Source organism: Leishmania major, chromosome 26, assembly GCF_000002725.2.
Source record: "Leishmania major strain Friedlin complete genome, chromosome 26".
Lineage (NCBI taxonomy): Eukaryota > Euglenozoa > Kinetoplastea > Trypanosomatida > Trypanosomatidae > Leishmania > Leishmania major.
In genome coordinates this window covers 450,123-468,814 of record NC_007267.2, presented here as the reverse complement: position 1 = coordinate 468,814, position 18,692 = coordinate 450,123, and the positions used below count along the sequence as shown (strand labels likewise).

The window sequence follows — 18,692 nt, the reverse complement described above, 5'->3', positions numbered from 1 at the left end:
GTGGAGGCGATATCGAGCGGCGCGCGCTCAGCAAGGGGCGGGTGAGCGACAGAGCCCTCACGCTCCCCACCCTCCTCTCTCTCTCGCGCGCACACGTGTCGAGCAACGGAGAGGGGGTGGGTGGGCGGGTTGTTGGAAGGCCTCACAAGAGACAGCGTCGTCCGGGAAGACCTACAGGAGAGGGAAGGGATCGCGACTGCTCTCGTTTCTTGGCTGTCCTGGTACATGCTTAAACAGCTGTGGGGCAGATGCCTGCTCGCGTGTTCATGCAGAGGAACCCCGCCCACCGACACACCCGGAAAAGGTTAAAGAGGAGGGAGGGGGGGGTGGAGACCCACATACACAGAGGGAGAAAGAACGGGCACGCTGATGCGCGCGTGTGTGTGCAAGTACGAGTGGCGTGTCGACAAGGGCCATGCGAGCGGGGCAAGCGAACAAGAGTGGGCAGTGACATCCATCATACACACATACACAGTGGGAACGGAAGGCGAAAGATCACGCCGACAACACGAGTTGCCGGCCCCTTTTTCATTGGCTTTTCCTCTCACGGCTACTACGTGCTGGCGAGGAGAGCGGGTTTGAACACCGACAGCAGGAGGTGCGGGCGAATACGCTCGCGATACCATGCGGACTGCAGAAGGTTCAACTCCGGTGGTGCATAGAAGAGGGCAATCCGCCCCTCGTAGGCTTCCTGAAGAAGGGCAATGGCCGCACGGTGAACGTCGAGGGAGCCCTTGCCATGCTTCACGAAGAGGCCGCGTTTCTTTGCGTATGCCTCACACAGCTCGTAAGAACTCCAGCCAACCTCCGGCAGCGCATGCTCGGGCCGCTGCAGGCCGTACGCCTTTTCGATTGGCAGGTACGCCGCCAGGAAGCTGATGCTCGTCTGCGGGTCGCGTGTCTGGGCGATCTGGTGCGTCCCGAGGACGGCCTGCAGCGGACGCGGCACGCCGAAGACGGGGAGGGCCAGACCGGGGCAATCCACCAACGTCAAGTGCTCGCTCGGCACTGGGATTGTCTGCATATGCTTCGTGTGACCTGGTGTGGCACTCACCGAGACCACCTTCGTGCCGCGAATGCAGTTGAGCAGGGATGATTTGCCCACGTTGGGGTGGCCAACGAAGCCTATGTGCAGGTACGAGGGGCTGTCTGGCGCCCGGTCCTCTACAGCGTCATCGCTGTTCGCGCTGCCGGAGTCGTCGCCAGCTAGAGCGCCGCCCATGCCACCACCACCCCCTCCGCCGCCGCCGCCGCCGCTGCCGCGACGAGCCGCACGTCTCTTCTGCGCTTTCGTGTGCTTGCGTGCGGCACGCAGCGCCGCACACGGCAGCGACGACGTCGCGTACGTCGGTGAGGACGACGGGGCCGCGTTGGACCACTCCACCGCTGCGGTATTCACTTCCTGCGCCGTGGCACGCGCAGCGGCGCCCAAGCGGCGACATGTCGCCAACAGCTCGGTGATCTTGCCAGCTACCACCTCGAGCTCCTTGTAGGCGCGGCGGTCCTGCTGAAGCGCGTGCTGAGCGGCCTGCATCCCCACAAACATCTCCGTGGCGCCGTAACGGAGCTCGTCATCCTCTTCGCTCTCTTCGCCGCACTGATCACCGCCAAGGTGCTTCGCCACGTTTAGCCGGCCAGTGCGCAGCTTCTCGTACATGTGCTCGTTCGCCTTCTTCCGGTTCTTCTGCCGCCGTGTCACGTCCACATCACCGTCGGGTTGCCCTGCTGTTTCAGGACGCGGGTTAGCGGTGAAGGTGCGCAGTACAATGCGTGCACTAGTGGAGCCTCCTCGAGCAAAACCGTCGCTATTGCACCGCTCAGTATCCTTCTCTACCGGCTGCTCCGCTGCATCTGGCGGCTCCACGGAGAAGCCTAAGTCATCCAAGTAATGATACAGGAACCGCTGCCAGCACCGCAGCGTGGAGGCTGGCACGAGGTCTTCCTTGTTCAGCACAAACACGCACGGCTTGCGCTGCTTCTTCGTTATGTAGGTGAGAAGACCGAGGTGGGCGTGTATGATGGGGTACCGCGCATCGGCCACCACGACAAGGATGTCACTCAGCTCAACGGTACGCCACAGCTGCTGCCACACCTCCACGTTCCGTTCGTAGGAGCTCACCTCCAGGCCCACGAGCGCCGCAGGAAAGGGGTAAGCGTCCACGCAGTCCGTGTAGAGGGCAAACCGTTGCTTCTCGATGCTTCTGATGTCCTGCGCGTCGTCTTGATTATGGCCCTTCGCGGCAGCGGCGCCTGTGCCGACTGCGGAAGCGTCGACGTCGTTGCTGTCTGCTCCACTTGCCTCATTCTGGCTAGAGCTGCGCTGACCCGCGCACGCCACCTCCTCTTGCCCGGCTTCTGACGCCGGGGTGGCGGAGCCGCTTCCAGCTGCCTGAAGATCTGCCGCTCTCGGCCGGTCCGACGGCAGCTGGGTTGAAGCATCACCAGCACCGGCCATGACTATGCTTGCATCTGCCACCACTGCGCTGCCTTCCGCTCCGACGTGCCAGCCTCGCGAGGGCAGTTCCACCGCGAACGGGAAGAATGTGCTGCTACTCACGTCGCCGAGCGCGTCTCCGGCAGACGCCACCAACGGGCGCTCCATGCGGCGCTGCTGCTCCGCCGCGATGAGGGCGAGCTTCTCCTCCGCGCACATTGGCGCACCATCCCCGCCGTCCCAAGCGCCGCCACGCTTGGAGTTCGCGCCTGCTGACACTACCGCCGCGGCTGACGACGCAGAGGATGGAAAGGTGAACCACTCTCCGAACGGAATGCCTGTTGGCGGCATCGTTGTGCGGCACGGAATCGGTTGATAGCTCAGCTGCTTGCGGGCGGCAATGACGGCGGCAGATTCTTTGACGAAGATGCTGCGCACCCCATGCTGACGGTCTGCGCTGTACATCATGGTCGGCGGTGCACTGCGCCGCAACTTGCCTCCGCCTTCGCGGTTCGAGCCGTCCGATGATGCACCGCTGCCAGATTTGTCGTCCTCGTCGTCGCCGCCGACAGCTTTTCGATGCGTGACGGTGTTCTCTTCTTCGCGCCGCCGCGCGCGGCGTCCACGCGCTGGGTGCTGCTGATTCGCTCGCTCGCGCAGGAGAGCGTCGAGGACTGCCTCGGAAGCATCCTCGGCGCGCTCCATGAGCTCCTCGCGCAGCTTCTCCCGCTCTCGGTCACGCAACTTTGAGCGCTCCTCCTCATCCCGCTTGCGCTGCCGCTTCGCCTGCAGCTGCTCCTTCTTCTTCTTGCCACTGAACGGCGGCATTGCGACGCGCGTGTGTCAGTGAGCGAGAAGCTGTTGGGGGCGTGTCCTTCTCTTTCTCTCCCTGCTCGCCTTGCGCTCTACCGGCGAAGTCGACTGACTCGCGCTCGCGCTTCCGTTGTGGTGCGGCCTTCTCTTTGACAGCACCGAGTGCCTCTCGGGCCTCGAGAAATTATCAGCGCTGGCATGCGCACATAAGTGTCACGATGAGAGAGAGAGAGAGAGAGAGAGTCCGCGTCTGAGAAATGGCGGGTAGAGGGGGAGGAAGGGAGAGCTGGCATGCAAGCAATGGGCGGGGTCGTGCCAACGCGGCACGTACACGACGGTGCCCATGCACCGCCTTTTGGTGCGCGTGCGCTCTGTGATCCACGCATCCGTTTTCTTTTTTCGTCATTGCTTCACGTGTGGAGGGCGGAGTGAGGGGTTCGGAGATTGAGGTGCGGTGCGATACTTCATACTCGAGGGCGGGGGTAGAGGGGGGAGGAGGGGGGGGGCAGCTGTGAAGTACTCAGACCGGAAAGAAGCAAAACGTCGGCGACAAGGACCACGGCAACGTGCGTGACGCACTCCTACGCAGACACACACAGGCACGTCAAAGAATATCTCAAGCCGCGTGCGCCTAACGAAGTCAAGGAGACAGACCAATGAGAAGCAACGGCGCCGCTGCTACTGTCCCGATTCACCGAGACACTTGATAACTACCGTCTCCCACCCCTCCCACACAAACCTACACCAACCCACGCCCTTCCAGGGAGAGGGAGAGGGCGACGGAGGGATAGGCAGACGTGGTTGTGAGGGGGGCCCCTTGCCTGCATCCGCTTTTCTTCGTCCGGCGTATGCCCTGCCCGCCGCGGGGCTGAAGAGATGGTGGTGGCGGTGGTGGTGATGGTAGGGGGAGGGGTAGAAATGGCGAGAGAGGAGAGAGTCTCTGCAGGAGCCGTCTCGTTACGGTCGGAGCCGACAACGTAGGCGCCCCCCTCCCCTTTGCAGATCTGCACTCCGACGGACATCAACGCCGCGGGCCGTGACACTTGTGGGGGCGCACCGATTTTCTCGCCACCCCGCGACGGCAGCGTGTCTTTCCTCAGTAAAGAAGGGAAGCCAATCGTGACCGCGCGTCTTGGCTCTTCGGGTCCGTCGGATAGAGCTGGAGAAGGGACATGATCAACGTTCGAACTTGCGGTACTCGTGCCTTCGCCATCAGTACGCGCTTCGCCGTCATATCGAGCGCCTTGCCGTCCATGAAAAGATTCATGCTCTCTTCGGCGCTGCCGGCGTCCGGCGCATCGGCCTCTGCAGTCCACGACGACTGCGAGAGACGCGTCCGACTCAGCTTCAGATTACTCTTCAGCAGCTCAAACAGCTGATCCACGATCGCAGATGGGAACGCGCTGCCATCGAGTGTTCGGCTGTCGATGTTATCGTCGATGATGCGCAGCATGTCTAGGCAGTACTGACTCTGCCCAGCGATAAGCGCCTCCATCTCCTTCACGGTGTCGCGATGCTGCGCGCCGCGCACATCGTCGGTGTCCATCGCGGCCAGGACGCTGCCGAGCCGGTTCGTATCCTGCGCCGCCAGCACCGCCGCTGTGCGCAGCTCACCACGAACCAGGTTCGCATCCACCAAGGCCAGCACCCGCCGCAGGGCGAGGTCGCCTTGAATGGCCTCAAAGTCTTTGTGCACTGCATGCCGGGCCCAGTCCACGTTGACGCGCGCCACATCGCCGAGCGTCGCGTGCGACCGCGCAAGGTAAAGTGCCTCGAGCGCACAAAGCAGACCGAGTGCGTGAAACTGCGGGGATTTAAAGTAGTAGGCCTGCATCTCAGCGTCGCTGAGGCGGCGCACGTCCATGCCCAGCTGCTTGTGCAACTCCTGCAGCTCTGCGTGCGCCTTCTTCTTTGCCTCCTGCAACGTGCGTCGCAGACCGTCGAGTTTCTCGGCTTCCTCGGGCAGCTGGATCATGTCCGCACCTACGAGGGCGTTCATGATCTTCTCCTGCAAGAATGCCGTTGAGGTGCCACTGAGCAGGTCTGCTGTGGCGGCGGAGGGGAGCGGGCTGGCACTGGCGCCGCCCGTCCCGCTCGACTTGTTCTGTTGTGCAAGAAGATCCACGTTCATTTCCTTCTGGTAGTGCTCGAGGAACTTGATGAGGATGCTGCTCAGTCGCGCCTCAGCGACGTGGCCCACAACCTTATCGACAATGGTGCCTTGCATCACAAAGTATGTAATCGGCAGCCTCGCGCGCTCCACCGAGAAGGCGGAGGCTAAATTGCGGTTCTCGTCCGCGTTGATCGTGCAGAGCTTCAACCACTCCATCTTGTGTGTCCTCTGGGTTGGCGCAGCAGCGGACGCTGGCGACAACGTGGACGGAGCTGCGCCGCTCTCAGCGGTTTCCGACACCTGCGTGCCGCTCACCTCCACGGTTAGCTCTGACAGTGACACCTCCGCTGCGCCGCCGCCGCTGCGGCTCGTCGACGCTGCTGCGTCCAGCCCTGTTGCCTGGGCATTGATCGAGTCCACCAGCTTCTCGGCAGCTTTCAAGTACGCGGAGCAGTTTCTATTCGGTATGTAGTAGATGAGGCAGATGGCTTGCTGCGACTGCAGCACCTCTGCTTCGAAGTTCGCCGCATTCGCGACGTACGAAAGGTGGCGAGCGACGTTGCAGGGGTGCGGCGCCGAGCCTGGCGCACCGATGCGTCTTCTAAGGTTCGCACGAAGCGGCGATGACGATGACAACAGGAGACGTGCGCCGAGATGGCTGCGCGACGACGACTGCGTCGTTAGCAGGCCAGTGACAGCCGCCGTTCTCCTCTGCCACCCGTGGGCAGCGCCATCGGCTACGCCTCGGAGGCCAGTGGCATCCGCAGGGATGGGTGCACGCCGATAGAGGCTGCGCCACATTATGGAAGGGGCAGTAAGAGGGTTAGTTGGGTGCACTGAGCGCTATGTGTGTACGTGTATGTCTCGGCCACTACGGTGCAGAGCGAGCGAGCGAGAGGGGACCACTGCAACGCCAGTTTTCGAGGAGGAGGCGATACGGGAACTAGAGAAACACCTTGAGCGAGCCGCTGCCACACAGGTGCAGCTGAGGCACACACACGCACATTGCACGCATACACCATAGCATCTTCATCTAGCTGGGCGCCACAGCTCTCTCTCTCTCTCTCCAGAGAGGTGCCGACGCTAGACCCCGCAGTGGGTCATGCATGGCAGGAAAGGATGCGCAGAAGAAGCAAAGACAACGTGAGGCGCACGTGCTCGCCGCGGGGCAGCTGACCTCGCCAGAGCCCCATGCGCGCCCCCTCATCTTCATGGCTGCGTGCTTGTTGCAGAGTACTCATCACTCGCCTCGATTTAATTCTTCATTACGGCTGTGGTCGCGGCGACGCAGTCGAAAGGGGGCGTGGCACGCACGCCAGGGCGAAGGGGCGAACAACAACAACAAAAAGGAGGAGGCTGTCCCTCTGACGCGCACATGCATAAACAGGAGCAGAGACACAGCGAACAGTAGTAGTGACGGCGGTAAAGGGGGAGAGAGTCGGGCGGGGTGGGAGGGGAAGGGGGGAGGGTGCGCGTATGTGCGAGGGGTTGCTTCTATTGAGGCTCTATGAAAACGGAAGATGCCCACGCATGCGCACGGCAGCCTCCCGCCCCTCCGAAGAAACACACACACACACACACACACAAATGGACCCGCATCACCACCGAACGCGAGCACGCCATGGCGGGAGAGGTGGAAATGGTCACTGTGATGGAGGGCGGAGAACAGGGCGCCTGCTCACGGATGCAGAGGGCTGCCTTCAGTCCATCTCTCGGAGCATCTGGTTGATGGTGCCCCGTGCTTTTTCAGTTTGCATGGAGCACTCCCGCGTGCGTGTCTCTCTCTCTCTCTCTCTGATCGGTTCTCTCTTCACAGCCAATCTCGCTTATCCTCGCTACCGCGAATGGCCTTGGCGATAGGGAAGCGCGGCACGTTCTGCGAGGAGAGTTCTTGATACTGCACCGTCAGGTACTTGCCTAGATACTCACTGCGGTGCTCCCACAGCTCGATGCGGCGCTTGCAGGAGACCTTGGGTGGTGTGTGGAAGTATTTGCCGTCCTTGGTCGTGCAGACGAAGGCGCCAAGAGCGCTCTTGAGCTTGCCTTCACCGGGCACGAAGCCGACAATCTTAAACTCAGCGTCGTGCATCTGCTTGTACTTGAGTAGCCCAAAGCTGCGTTTGCCGTGCTCGTAGGGGAACTTGGGAAGGCGAATCATGACGCCCTCGAACCCCTGCGAGCACGCCTCGCTCAGCACGTCCTCCATGTCACTTGGGTGCACCTGCGCGGCAGGGACATGATAGATCTTTGCGGCCTGACCGTTGGCCACTGCCGCTGTCGCCACACCGCCGTGCGTTGCGCGGATCACCTTCTTCCGCGTGTCATCGTGAACGTAGTTGCTAATCCGCTTCGCGCCGCACACGGGGATGAGCTTCTTGAGCAGCATGTAGCGCTCGTTGAAAGGGGCCGACACGGACGAGAGCTGCGCGCTGTACATGATGTCGAACGCGAAGTACTCTAGCAGGCGCGCCTGCGCCTCCATAGTTTTTGTGTCGGACCTCTTGTTGAGTCGGCGTACAAGCCCGTTGAGCTGCTCGAAGTTGCACTCGGGCGCAAAGAGCTCGCCGTCTAGCATGAGCGTCGGGTCTTTCTCAAAGAGCGGCAGCAGCTGCGGGACGAGGCCGTGGCAGCACTCGAGGACGATGCCGCCACGAGAGAAAAACTGCACCTCGCGAAGCTTCTCGTTGTACCCAATCATGCAGCGGATGCCATCGATCTTGGGGGAGGCGAGGAGCAGATGCTTGTCCGGAGCGGTGCCGCTCTCGCCGTTGCTGCCCTTTATGAGCTCGTCCGCCACAAGCTCCCAGCGCTGCGCAAGCATGGGCTGAATGTTCAGCGACTCCCAGTGTGGATTGGCGAAGAGCACGCTACGGTAGTTCAAGTGAATCATGCGCGGCGCCTTCACGTATTGGGGCTTCTTGATCACCAGTTCCCCTTGTGCGTTGCGCAGCGTCACGTTGTCCAGCTTCTTCTGCGGACTATGGCAATGCGGGCACACACCACCCCCATCAATAAAGTGCCCCACAACCATCTCGAACTCCTGCAAGCAGTGAGAGCAGCGCCACACCGCCATCTTCATGCACACGGGCGATACATTACTCGGCGTCTGCATAACGGTGCCCCAGCACGGCCCCACCCAGCAGGCGGCGATGTGAGGGAATGCAGCCTGAATAGATGTAGTTTTCAGTTGGTCGTAGACGCGCTGCTGCTGCGGTGTACGACGACGGCTAGCGCCAAAGAGCTTACTTGTGTCTGGTGGCAGCGTCGAGAGCAGCGGAAAGGCACGACGAAACATTATTATGTGGTGGGTGGTGTCTGTCTGTACAGTTAGCTGCTATACCGCGTGCGTTTCCATACCTTCGCCCTTTGTGCGGAGCATACAGCATCCGATACGCGGTCGAGAGTCCCTTGCTCTAGAGCGCCTGCGCTGTGGAGGTAAATGTACACGGGAGGAGGGCAGGCGCGTCTGTTTTTCTCTCGCTACGTAATACGCATGTGTGCGAGCGTGCGTATGTGTGTGTGTGTGTGTGTGTGTGCGTGTGCGTGCAAAGTGGTGGTGGTGGGGCCTCGGAGGATGTGTTGATCACGTACGTGGAAGTGGCGTGTGCGTGCGTTCGTGTGAGTGTGTATGTATGGTGTGGATGGGTGGAAGTGTGTGCGTGTGTGTGTGTGTGTGGGGGGGGCTTGTATCTATGACGGCGAGAGAGGAGGGGGTGTAGGGAGAGAGGGTGTAGGCTCCAATTAGTGGCACTTTTACGGGTGCACGTGAAGTGAGCAGGCAACTAAGCGTGAGAAATGCCGTATACACGCATAGGTGTGTGCCTGTGTTCAACCGCGTTGTCTGTCCGCAGCCCGAAGGGGAGAGAAGAGATGGAAAGGGAAGAGAGAGAGAGAGAGAGAGAGCGGTCACGCAGTGGTGGGCAGAGGGTGAGCAACACCCTCCATGATTCCAAGCGAATGTGCGTGAGAGAGCGAGTGGGAGAGGCAAGGGGAGGGGGTGGGGGAACGAGAAGACGGCGGGGTCGGTGAGCGGCGCGGTCACCGCTTCCGAGACGAGCATGCGGTGGCAGCAGTCTCTCTCACACTCGCGCCACATCGCTCACCAGCTTGAAGGTGAAGGGGTGGGAGTGGGTGGGTGGGGCATCGTACAGTCAGGCAGACATTACTGATTACATTGTGTATGAAGACTCAAGCGTGAGGGCGAGCAGCGAGTCGCGAAGAAAGAAAAAGGGAGGCGGGTGCAGAGGGGCGGTGCATCTCGCGGTACAAGACTAGAGACTTGCACGATGTGATCCCGTGGTGCGACGTGCTGCGAGCGTGGCGAGCAAGAGAAACGAGGCGAAGGGCTGCTGCAGCTCGGGCAGTGCCACGCACGCTCGCACACACGCAGAGAGGGAAACACAGTGAAGGATGACGAGCGGTACAAGAAAAAAAAGAGAGATGAAAAATGGTACACAAGGAGGAGGTGAAGGACAACAGCCCCCCAAAAAACAGCGGAGCAGCACCGCACATGCCGTTCGCGCCTTCACCGCACCACCGCCACTATTGACATCACCAACATCACCGCCCCGCCACACTATCCCCCACTTCGCTCCCTCTCTCAGGCTTGACCTACGAATTGAGAAATTCACTGTGGAGGATCCGCCACAAGAGAGGTGAGAAGCGGCACGCCCATTGGCATGCCGACGACAGGAGGAGGGGCGGTGACGCGAGGGGGTGGGTGGGTAGGTGGGTGGGAGGTGGCGTTGATGGTGGCAAGACAGGACCCACGCGCACCCCCTGCAGAAAAAAAAAGAGCGATGCGGCACCAAAAACGGATGCGGCCGGCAGCGTGTGCGGGAAACGACAGGGGGTGGGGTGGGGAAGGGCAAGACGACAACCGTGTGACCGCGACAAACCACAAAGTGAAAGAGGGGGGAGGCACTCACGTAGATTTAGAGGGGTGTTGGTGCAGTGAGGGTGCGTCTATGATCGAGGAAAGAGGGGGGAGGGATGCGTAAAGGTGGCCAGTGTCGTGGGCCAGAAAGACGTGCGCGACAGCGATGGGGGATGTTGGACCAGATGGGAGGTGGTGGGGTGATGTGTCCGAAGCGTCTGCGAGGACGCGGGGCGGCTAGAGGACAGAGGTGGCAGCCGAGAGGGCAAGAGGGCTCAGGGCGCCTATGATCGAGGACCTACGCCGGATTACCAAGAACAGCACACGAGGGTGTCGATGCTTGGGGTGCGCGTGCGACCCTAACGCGCGTGTGAGCGGGTCCTTGTGTTCGCTAACTCGAAGGGAGGAAGAGAGGAAGAAAGGGAGCGCAGAACGTTAACACGACATCGCGCACGTCCTCCGCCCCTGCAGCTTCCTCGACCTCCCTCACTCCTTCGCCCGCTCGTCTCAAAAGGGTTACAGCCAATCGCGCCCATCAGCTGCGCCGCGAACGCACTTGCCCACCGGGAAGCGCGGCACGCCATCTGCGGTGATCTCCTGGTACTGCACCGTCAGCGCCTTCCCTTTGTACACGGTCTTCCACGACTGCCACATCCGCCGCTTGTCGGCATCAGTGCTCGCTGGGGTGACAGTGAAGCGGTGCTTCTTGTCTGGTGTCACGCAGATGAAAGAGCCGAGAAAGCCCTTCCACTTGCCGGAGCCTTCCACCGCACCTACGATGACGTACTCTGCGTCCTGCATCACCTTGTACTTCAGCAACGTGCTGCTGCGCTGCCCATAGCCGTACCCGCCGTCACTGTTCGCCGTCGAAGCCCCTGCGCTGGCTTTACTTCCACTGGATGCAGCGCTCCGCTTAATCTTCTTGGTTGCCGACTCCATCTTTTCGCTGCCGTCCTTGCCGGCAGCCGTCGTGGCGCCCTGGCACTCACGGCGGATCATGACGCCCTCGTAGCTCACCCGTATGGCGGCTTGCAGCACGGCGTCAACGGCATCGATGGTGCACGGGTAGCTCGGCACGCGCCGCAGCACCAGTGGATTGTACTTGGAAATATTCGCGAGGTTGTGAGCTGTCGCGGATGCCAGCAGTCGCTCAAGAACGCCGTAGCGGACGCTGAACGGAACCGCCGAGCCTCGGCCGTAGGGGAACTCACGACTGTAAAGGACATCGAAGACGTGGTACTGCAACTGGCGCTGCAGAGCCGCAACTTCAGGGGTGCGCCACTGACGCGTCGTGCGGATCGCCGACGTGAGCTGGTCGAAGCCGATCACTGTCGGCGCATCTGCCTGCGGCACAGCAGCGGCAGGGGCGGAGCCACCCTTGCGCTTCGTTTTTCCGTATGTGGCAACGAGGAGAGCGTTGTAAAAGGCCGACACCGGGTCTGCCCCAGACAATGCCGCTGTGGGGGGCGGCGGGGTTGCTTTTCCTGCTGCTTTACATACAGTGCCAAGCTGCACCAGGTTGATCGAGTCGTTGTACAACTCGCCGTCAAGAACGAGTGTCGGGTCCTTCTCGAAGAGGTACCGCAGCGCTGGCTCGATGGTGTCGTCACAGCACTCGAAGAGCGTGCCGGAGCGGCTGAAGAAGAGCACCTGCTTCGTGTCTATTCGGTACGCGGCGACACAGCGGATGCCGTCCAGCTTCGGCGACACCTGCAGTACCTCATCGGGCGCGATCTTCCAACGTTCCTTTTCGTAGCTCTTTGCCAGCATCGGAAGCAGGTTGCGCGTCTCCTGTACGCGAAGGTACTGATTGTCGGCTACGCTCTTGCTGAGGAGGTTCGCATTAGGGGCGCCGATGGTGTCGAGTGTCGAGTTGGGGCGGCAGCGATGGCGAAGTGCTGCTGCGGCAGGGACAGGCGCATGCGCCGACGCAGCGGATGCCTGCTTCTTCCTCAACGGCGAGGCGGGATTGCTGGCGCCGCGGGAACTCGACGCACTCTTCTTCGCGGACGCGCCGCCAGCCAAGGGGGGTTTTGCTTCACACTTCGGGCACGCGCCCCCGGCGGCGAGGTGAAGATCTATGCGCTTGTTGTGCTGATGGTGGCAAGACGGGCAAATCCACCACGCCAGTTTGCGGCTATCAGGGGCGACGTGCTGCGGCTGCAGCATCTTGTTCGACGCCGCCGCGATCCATGTGCGGGCGATAGCAGGGTGAAAGTCCGCCAAGGACAGTTTGTGTGAGCCATGACCGCTGCCCGCTGCCGGCACAGCCACTTCTTTGGCTCTGCCGCTCCTCGCCGTGCCTTTCACCTTTGCCGTTGCTGCCCGCTTCACCGCCCGCAGCCGCAGCAGCGTCGGATGCCCGACTAGGCCGCTGCCGCCCAGCCGTCGCAACACAGTCGCCTTCATCTGCTTTTTTTTTCGCTTTTTCTTTGTATTTTCGACTTGATGTGCGTCGTGCGGCGGGTAAATCGTCGAATATGCCGGTGGACGAGGAAGCTGTCGCGCGCGCAACAGACGAAGCCCTTCCCCTCCTCCCTCCCTCTCCGTGCACTGCCCGACCACTCAGCGCTGAGGAGGGCAACAAGCAAAATAAGAAGCAATAGCGCCCGCGGATTCGCGTTACCGCCTCCTGCCTCTTCCTCCTCTTCTCTTCCTCTCTCTCTCTCTGTGTGTGTGTGTGTGCGTGTGCTTAGGCGGGGAAGGTGCGTCCTATGTATCGGTTTACAAACCAACTAAGAGAGCCACGTGTGCAGCAGTTACACCTGAATGAAGAAAAACGAGCCGTCGCCCAACCGGCACAAGACAGCAACAGCCGGCAGCGATGCGCCAGTGCGGAACTCTGAAGGGCTCAGGTAACGCTCCTAAAGAGACAGCGCAGAAGGTGTGAGAGAGAAAGAGACAGGCATGCAGTGAAGCAAGCGCTTGATGGCGGCGAGGTTTTGGAGTTCGCGCCTGCAGCCGCTGGTCACCATTAGACACAGATGGTATTTGCCGCGTGCAGTGATAGTGTGCTCACAAACAAGCGTGCGCCTGTGCTGCCGCCGCTGCTGCACGTCTCTCTCTCTCTCTCGTCTCTGTACGGCGGCAGACTTCCCAAAGTCAAGTGCGGCCACGCGTTCTCTTCCGTTTGCACGCGCTCACCGTCTCTCCTTCAGTGCCGTCTGCGTCGCGTTGCCCTTGCGGCAGGAGTGCCGCACACGTCTGTTTCTTGGACCTCTGTGTGCCTGTGCTCGTGTGTCTGCCCGCTTCCGCGCCTCCGTGTGGGTTGCGCAGGCCCCACCCCCTTGCCTTCCGTCTGGGTGAAAGAAAGGAGAAAGTGAAGAGGAGCACAGGGAGGAGGACGAGCCCCGTGCGTGTGCGGGTCTGGAAATGCTTCTGTGTGCGTACCGGTGGAGCGATGGGTACGTGCGCGTGTGGCTGGGCGGTGCGATGGTGCCTATGGGAAGGATATTGCGTGGATGCGAGTATGGCCGGCAATTAAAACGGTTGCGTGTGTGTGTGTGTGTGTGTGTGTGGGAAGGGGGTGGGTAGGTGGGTGGGTGGGCGAGCGAGCAAGGAGTCGGACGAGGGGGTGGGGGAGGAGAGAGAACAGTGAAGGAGATAGAAACGTGCAGAAAGCGTGCAGAGAAAGTGGAAGGCAGAGGGATGAGGGTGAGGGCAAGGGAAGGATTTGGAGCCCATCGAGGCCAGCAGCCATGGCCGGCGTTCCTCCCGCCCTACATGGGCGACGCTGATATCATATGTTGTGACGCTCTCCTCTGTTTTCGTGCCGTGCAGGGCGGAAGGCGACTGAGCGTTTCACAGTCCAAACGTTGCATTTCCTTCTCTAGAATGCCCCGCTCGCGGAGGCCTGCCAGCTGTTGCCCCCCTCCCCCTCACCCCCACCCACAATCACACACAGGCTTCGTCCCCCCCTTTAAAGGTCTGCCTCTCCCTTGACGGTGGGAGGGAGGGAGGGAGGGAGGGGGGTGGAGTCGGGGGCGCCGGCGCGCCTTCTTTGCCAAGCGGCAGAGCAGCGCTCTCCTTCTCTCTCTTTGCTTGTGGGGAAAGGCAAGTACACGCATACGCAGAAACGCACGGATGGCGAAGTCAGGGCATCGCAGCGCTGTTTCCACACTGGCGGGACGCTGCGTTCACGGCGCCGCCACGGGCAATCTGGTTGAGCTGATCGTTTACACGCTCGAGAAGGTCGACAGCCTCCTCCTCTTTCATGCGTACGCCGGTGATACCGGCGAAGGGTGAAGACGGAGGGGCCACACTAGCACCCACTGCGGTGCCGACGGCACCAGCGATCCACGCCTCGCAAGCTCTCCACAGAGGACCATTACCCGCTACAGAGTCTCTCGCGCGAACAGGAGTGCTCGCCGCGCTGCCGTCGCTGTGGTGATCAGGGGCCAGCATGTCCGCAAGGGCATCCCTTACAAGCGCAAATTGAGCCCCGGTTACCGCCTCCAGCGAGGTGACGTGTGACCCCGTCGCCTCTGCACGAGCATCACGCGAGTGAGCTTGTGCGCTGGTATCGCCACGGCGTTCTCCTGTTGCGATGCTCTCCGAACCCGTATCGCTTTCATTGAGCGCGGCAACGCAACGGCAAAGCTCCAGCGCCAGGGCGCGCTCCTCTCTTGTCAACGCGATCGCCCCCGGAGGGGGCGGCGTTTCACGTGGCGGCGCCCCACGCCACGTCGTCACGAAACTGTAGAGGAGCAGCACCAGCGCGTGCCGTAAAACGCGCGTTGATGCGGCCAAATGATGGCTCTGATGTGACGTAGGTTTGGACACCGGTGGTGTTGCAAACGCGGTCAGGTAGCGGAGAACAGGGGCTATGTCCTTTCCCAGACAGTCCGCCAGCACTGCGCTGACGGTGTCGGGTGCTGCATACGCGCAGCTCTGCACCTTGTGTAATGGTGCGGCGATCGATGCTTGGCGCGGTGCGTGAAGTACGGAGAGCAGCATGTGTGCACTCCACGTGGCCAGTAGCGACTCCAGCCCTTCCGACGGGGTCACTGCAGCCTCGCACACCCCTTTCAAGCCGTTTGCGTGCGCAGGCGGGTACACCTCGGCGAGACGGGCGGATGCCACCTCAAGGAGCGCTTCATCTACCCAATGCTGAGCAATGGACCTAAGCAGCGGCGCCGGCACCGCGTCAAACCTCGTGTTGCTCGCCTTGTCTGTGCCGCCTCTGTGCGACTCTTCTTGCAGCTGCAGTTCATTGAAGAATGCACTCCAACGAGGCATCCACGCACCCGAGGAAGGTAACCCACGAGAGGCTGCCAGCAGCGCTGCCGGCCATCGGGCAGAGAGACGAGCAGCGGTGCGCACGATCATTATGGGCTTGCCTGAAAATAAAAAGCAGAAAGGACAGAGGGGGATCAGAGACGCGCGGGCGGCTCAAACATCGCAGCGCTCTGTTGAACCCCCTCCCCCACCTCGGGCTAACGTGGCTACGTCCAAGAAGACGGCACAACGTGCAGGCTGGGAAGGTAGAGAGAAAGAGTGGGCGTATGATAGCTGGTAATGTGGAGGGCGAGAGAAGGGGTGCACGAGTGCAGAGGCAGAGGATGGTGGTAGCCGTCGTCCCCAGGTGAAGCGGAGGGTGCACGTGATTCGCACGCGTTCACTCATCGGAATTCGATAAGACCTTCTCTTTTCGCGAACTCTGTCACGCAAGTTGGCCATGGCCATGAACACCAGGCGCAGCGGAGACGGTGCCGGGACTTTTCTGACGACATGAGGCAGGCGTGCTATGTAGGTGCATGTATGTGTGCATGTATGTGGGGGAGGGGAGGGGAGGGGAGGGCGATGATCGTCTACTTACTCACCCGCACCTGAACGCTGCCACCAACATAGAGCCAAACACTCCAGCTTGCTCACCTCATCTAACGGAGACGGCAAGCACGAGCTGCCACCCGTCGACAAGAATGGAGGCTGTTCAGAATGGCCGCATCCTTCGTTTTTCGTTTCCGTTGTCTTTTCAGGACGTGTGATTACACAGAGGCGAGAGAGGTAAGGGCAGACGCAGGTTGGGGGAGGGGGGGATTCAGAGGGAGGAGCTCTTCACGCATGACGCCTCTGCGCAGTGGCCAAGCCAGCAAACATGCTTCACATGGCACTCGTACACAGCCGTACGCACCTCGGGCGTACAAAAGAACGAGGAAACAACGATGCCTACCGCAGAACGGCAAACTGCGCGGTATACCGAAAGCACTTATACACAGGCTCCGCCTCCCGCGAACACGGACAGCTGGCCGCCCCACAAAAGACCCTACATAGACACCCACCCACCCACCCACCCACCCACCCCCACACACACCGTGGCGTAACTCAGCTTCACACCTGGTACTTCGACTTTGGACGCGTGCGCTTGCCCTTCGTCTTGGTCGCGCCAGCCGACGACCGCGCTGCTTTGACAAGCTGCGAGGACAGGCCCATGTCCACGGTGTCGCCCTTCTTTGTCTTGCTGCTCTTCAGCTCCGGAAGCATCCCTACACGAATCATCTTGGCAAACGGCAGATTCGCCACGGCTGCGAGCTTGTAGCGGCGGAAGCGGAAGCGCTTGAGAATGCGATGCTTCTTCATCTGGAAGCGGCGAGCCAGCCAACGCGAAGACGGGTACGGATAGTTGCGCGGGCCATACGTGACCTTGCCGTAGAACTTCGCCGCCCAGCGACATGACAGCTGCTCCAGCACATCGCCGTACTTGGACCTTCCACTCTTCATGGTTGCCGCTGCAGAGCTGACGATGCTGGCGTTGGCGGCCACAGCGTTCAGTGCTCGTGAATCATCGAGTAGCAACAACAACGGCCGCATCGACACATCCGTGGTGGTGCAGACGCGCTGGCGGAAGGATTTTATGTGGCAGTTGTTGTTGAAGCTGGTGGCAACCGCCGAGGAGCTGGGGTCAATGAACGTGGAGCCGTTGGCGGCAGCGGCGCGGAAGACCGGTGCCGGTGGCGGCACGGGGGCAACGTCAAGGAAGTTGCCGCACCGACCGCTGCAGTAGCGCACGCTTTGATTGCTGGCGTCTGCCAGCTTTGGCGTGATGTTCGTTATTTTACGCGTCGCGGATGCCTCGTCCTCCTTCGTGCACGTGGTGTTGCTGTGGTGCTTCGGGACGGCGGCGGCGACAGCCGATGCCACGCGGTAAAGGGCCGCGCTGCACTTCATCAGAGAGCGAGAGAGCGTGACGGAGGCGAGGGAAGGGGTGTCGTGCAAGACCGTTGTGTATGCGTGGCTACGTGTGCGACGCGTCGGCGCTTCTCTTTCCGTTCTTTCTTATCCCGCTTCGTGGGCTTCTGTTTCGTTTGGGGGTGGTGGAGAGGACGTGCGCGCAGTAGAAAAGGTGGCGGCGAGGGGGCAGGTTGGAAAATAGAGGAGGCGGAGGAGGCCCGCGCTTGGCATCTGATGAGTCACGTGCGCGCACGAACACGTGCGCGCGTCATGCCACAGCCGGGGGGGGGGGAGAGAGAGGCACTGCAAAACAAAAACAGAGGAAAGAGCACGCATCCCAAAAGAGGAACCGAGGGAGATGGTGGGGCGGCGGCGCTGACTCGGCCGCTTCGAAGCATGCACTGTATGCAGTACTACAAAGAAACAGCAGTGACCCCGGTGTACGCAGACACCGGAAACTATGGGCACGGAGATGTGCATGCACACCGCCACCGCTTTCCGAGGTGACGTTGAAGCAAATGAATGTCACCCGCCCACGGTGCATCCACCCTATCGTCCAGCACGAGAGAGGGCGGAATCAGCAACCCCCCGCGATCCCCGCCCGCATCTCGAGCTTAGATGGTGGCCGTTGTTCAGTTGACGTTTGTGTGGGCGAGTCTGGACGACCCTTTCACGGAAAAGACCCACGCACACAGTGACGGACACGCCAACGCGGACGCCCGCACTTAGGCACACACAGTGACAGAGGAGCACACACACACACAGAGAAAGAGAGATAGAGGTTGGAAGGACAATAAAGTTAGCGAGGGCGTGTACAGCACATGGACGCATACCTCGCTTTGTAGTGATACGGCAGCAACAGTGATACACACACACACACACACCGAGAGAGAGAGAGGCAGAGGCAATGAGGACAGTGGACAAGGACGACAGTCAAAGGAGCCAGGACCGTCGAACCACCAGGCAAGTGGGGGGTGGGGTGAGGTGGGGATAGAGAGAGAGGATAGAGCGCAGCTGGGCACTGGCATGTCACAGCACCGCATAGACAGAGGTAATTCCCCTCTCCTCAAACAGAGACGCACGTACACGGCAACAACGCTTACATTAAACAAGGCCTGCCCTCACTGCACCCTCCTTGAGAAGAACAAGAGAACAGCGAGGAAACAGCTGCACCTAGACCCCATCGGACAGCATACACTAGCCTACGGAAGATCATGAGAATCGAAAGACAGCGAGAGGACTCACATCCGCAGACAGCGAGACACGTCAAGGAGGCCAGAGGGCAC

General features: G+C 61.1%; 6 protein-coding genes across 6 annotated transcripts; all 6 read right to left on the bottom strand.

The window, feature by feature from the left end:
* Window positions 1-553: 553 nt before the first annotated feature.
* Window positions 554-3,262, bottom strand: LMJF_26_1370 (guanine nucleotide-binding protein-like protein; the record flags this gene model as incomplete). The annotated part of the gene is made up of 1 exon (XM_001684089.1): window positions 554-3,262. The coding sequence occupies one exon, from the start codon at window positions 3,260-3,262 to the stop codon at window positions 554-556; it is 2,709 nt and encodes a 902-aa protein (XP_001684141.1).
* A 1,081-nt stretch (window positions 3,263-4,343) lies between these two features.
* Window positions 4,344-6,161, bottom strand: LMJF_26_1360 (conserved hypothetical protein; the record flags this gene model as incomplete). Its single annotated transcript, XM_001684088.1, has 1 exon — window positions 4,344-6,161. One exon carries the CDS (start codon window positions 6,159-6,161, stop codon window positions 4,344-4,346), a length of 1,818 nt encoding a protein of 605 aa, XP_001684140.1.
* Window positions 6,162-7,170: 1,009 nt separating this feature from the next.
* LMJF_26_1350 (putative DNA ligase) lies at window positions 7,171-8,472 on the bottom strand (the record flags this gene model as incomplete). Its single annotated transcript, XM_001684087.1, has 1 exon — window positions 7,171-8,472. One exon carries the CDS (start codon window positions 8,470-8,472, stop codon window positions 7,171-7,173), a length of 1,302 nt encoding a protein of 433 aa, XP_001684139.1.
* Window positions 8,473-10,752: 2,280 nt separating this feature from the next.
* LMJF_26_1340 (putative DNA ligase k alpha) lies at window positions 10,753-12,645 on the bottom strand (the record flags this gene model as incomplete). The annotated part of the gene is made up of 1 exon (XM_001684086.1): window positions 10,753-12,645. The coding sequence occupies one exon, from the start codon at window positions 12,643-12,645 to the stop codon at window positions 10,753-10,755; it is 1,893 nt and encodes a 630-aa protein (XP_001684138.1).
* A 1,683-nt stretch (window positions 12,646-14,328) lies between these two features.
* LMJF_26_1330 (conserved hypothetical protein) lies at window positions 14,329-15,564 on the bottom strand (the record flags this gene model as incomplete). Its single annotated transcript, XM_001684085.1, has 1 exon — window positions 14,329-15,564. The coding sequence occupies one exon, from the start codon at window positions 15,562-15,564 to the stop codon at window positions 14,329-14,331; it is 1,236 nt and encodes a 411-aa protein (XP_001684137.1).
* Window positions 15,565-16,566: 1,002 nt separating this feature from the next.
* Window positions 16,567-17,403, bottom strand: LMJF_26_1320 (conserved hypothetical protein; the record flags this gene model as incomplete). Its single annotated transcript, XM_001684084.1, has 1 exon — window positions 16,567-17,403. One exon carries the CDS (start codon window positions 17,401-17,403, stop codon window positions 16,567-16,569), a length of 837 nt encoding a protein of 278 aa, XP_001684136.1.
* Between the last annotated feature and the right edge of the window lie 1,289 nt (window positions 17,404-18,692).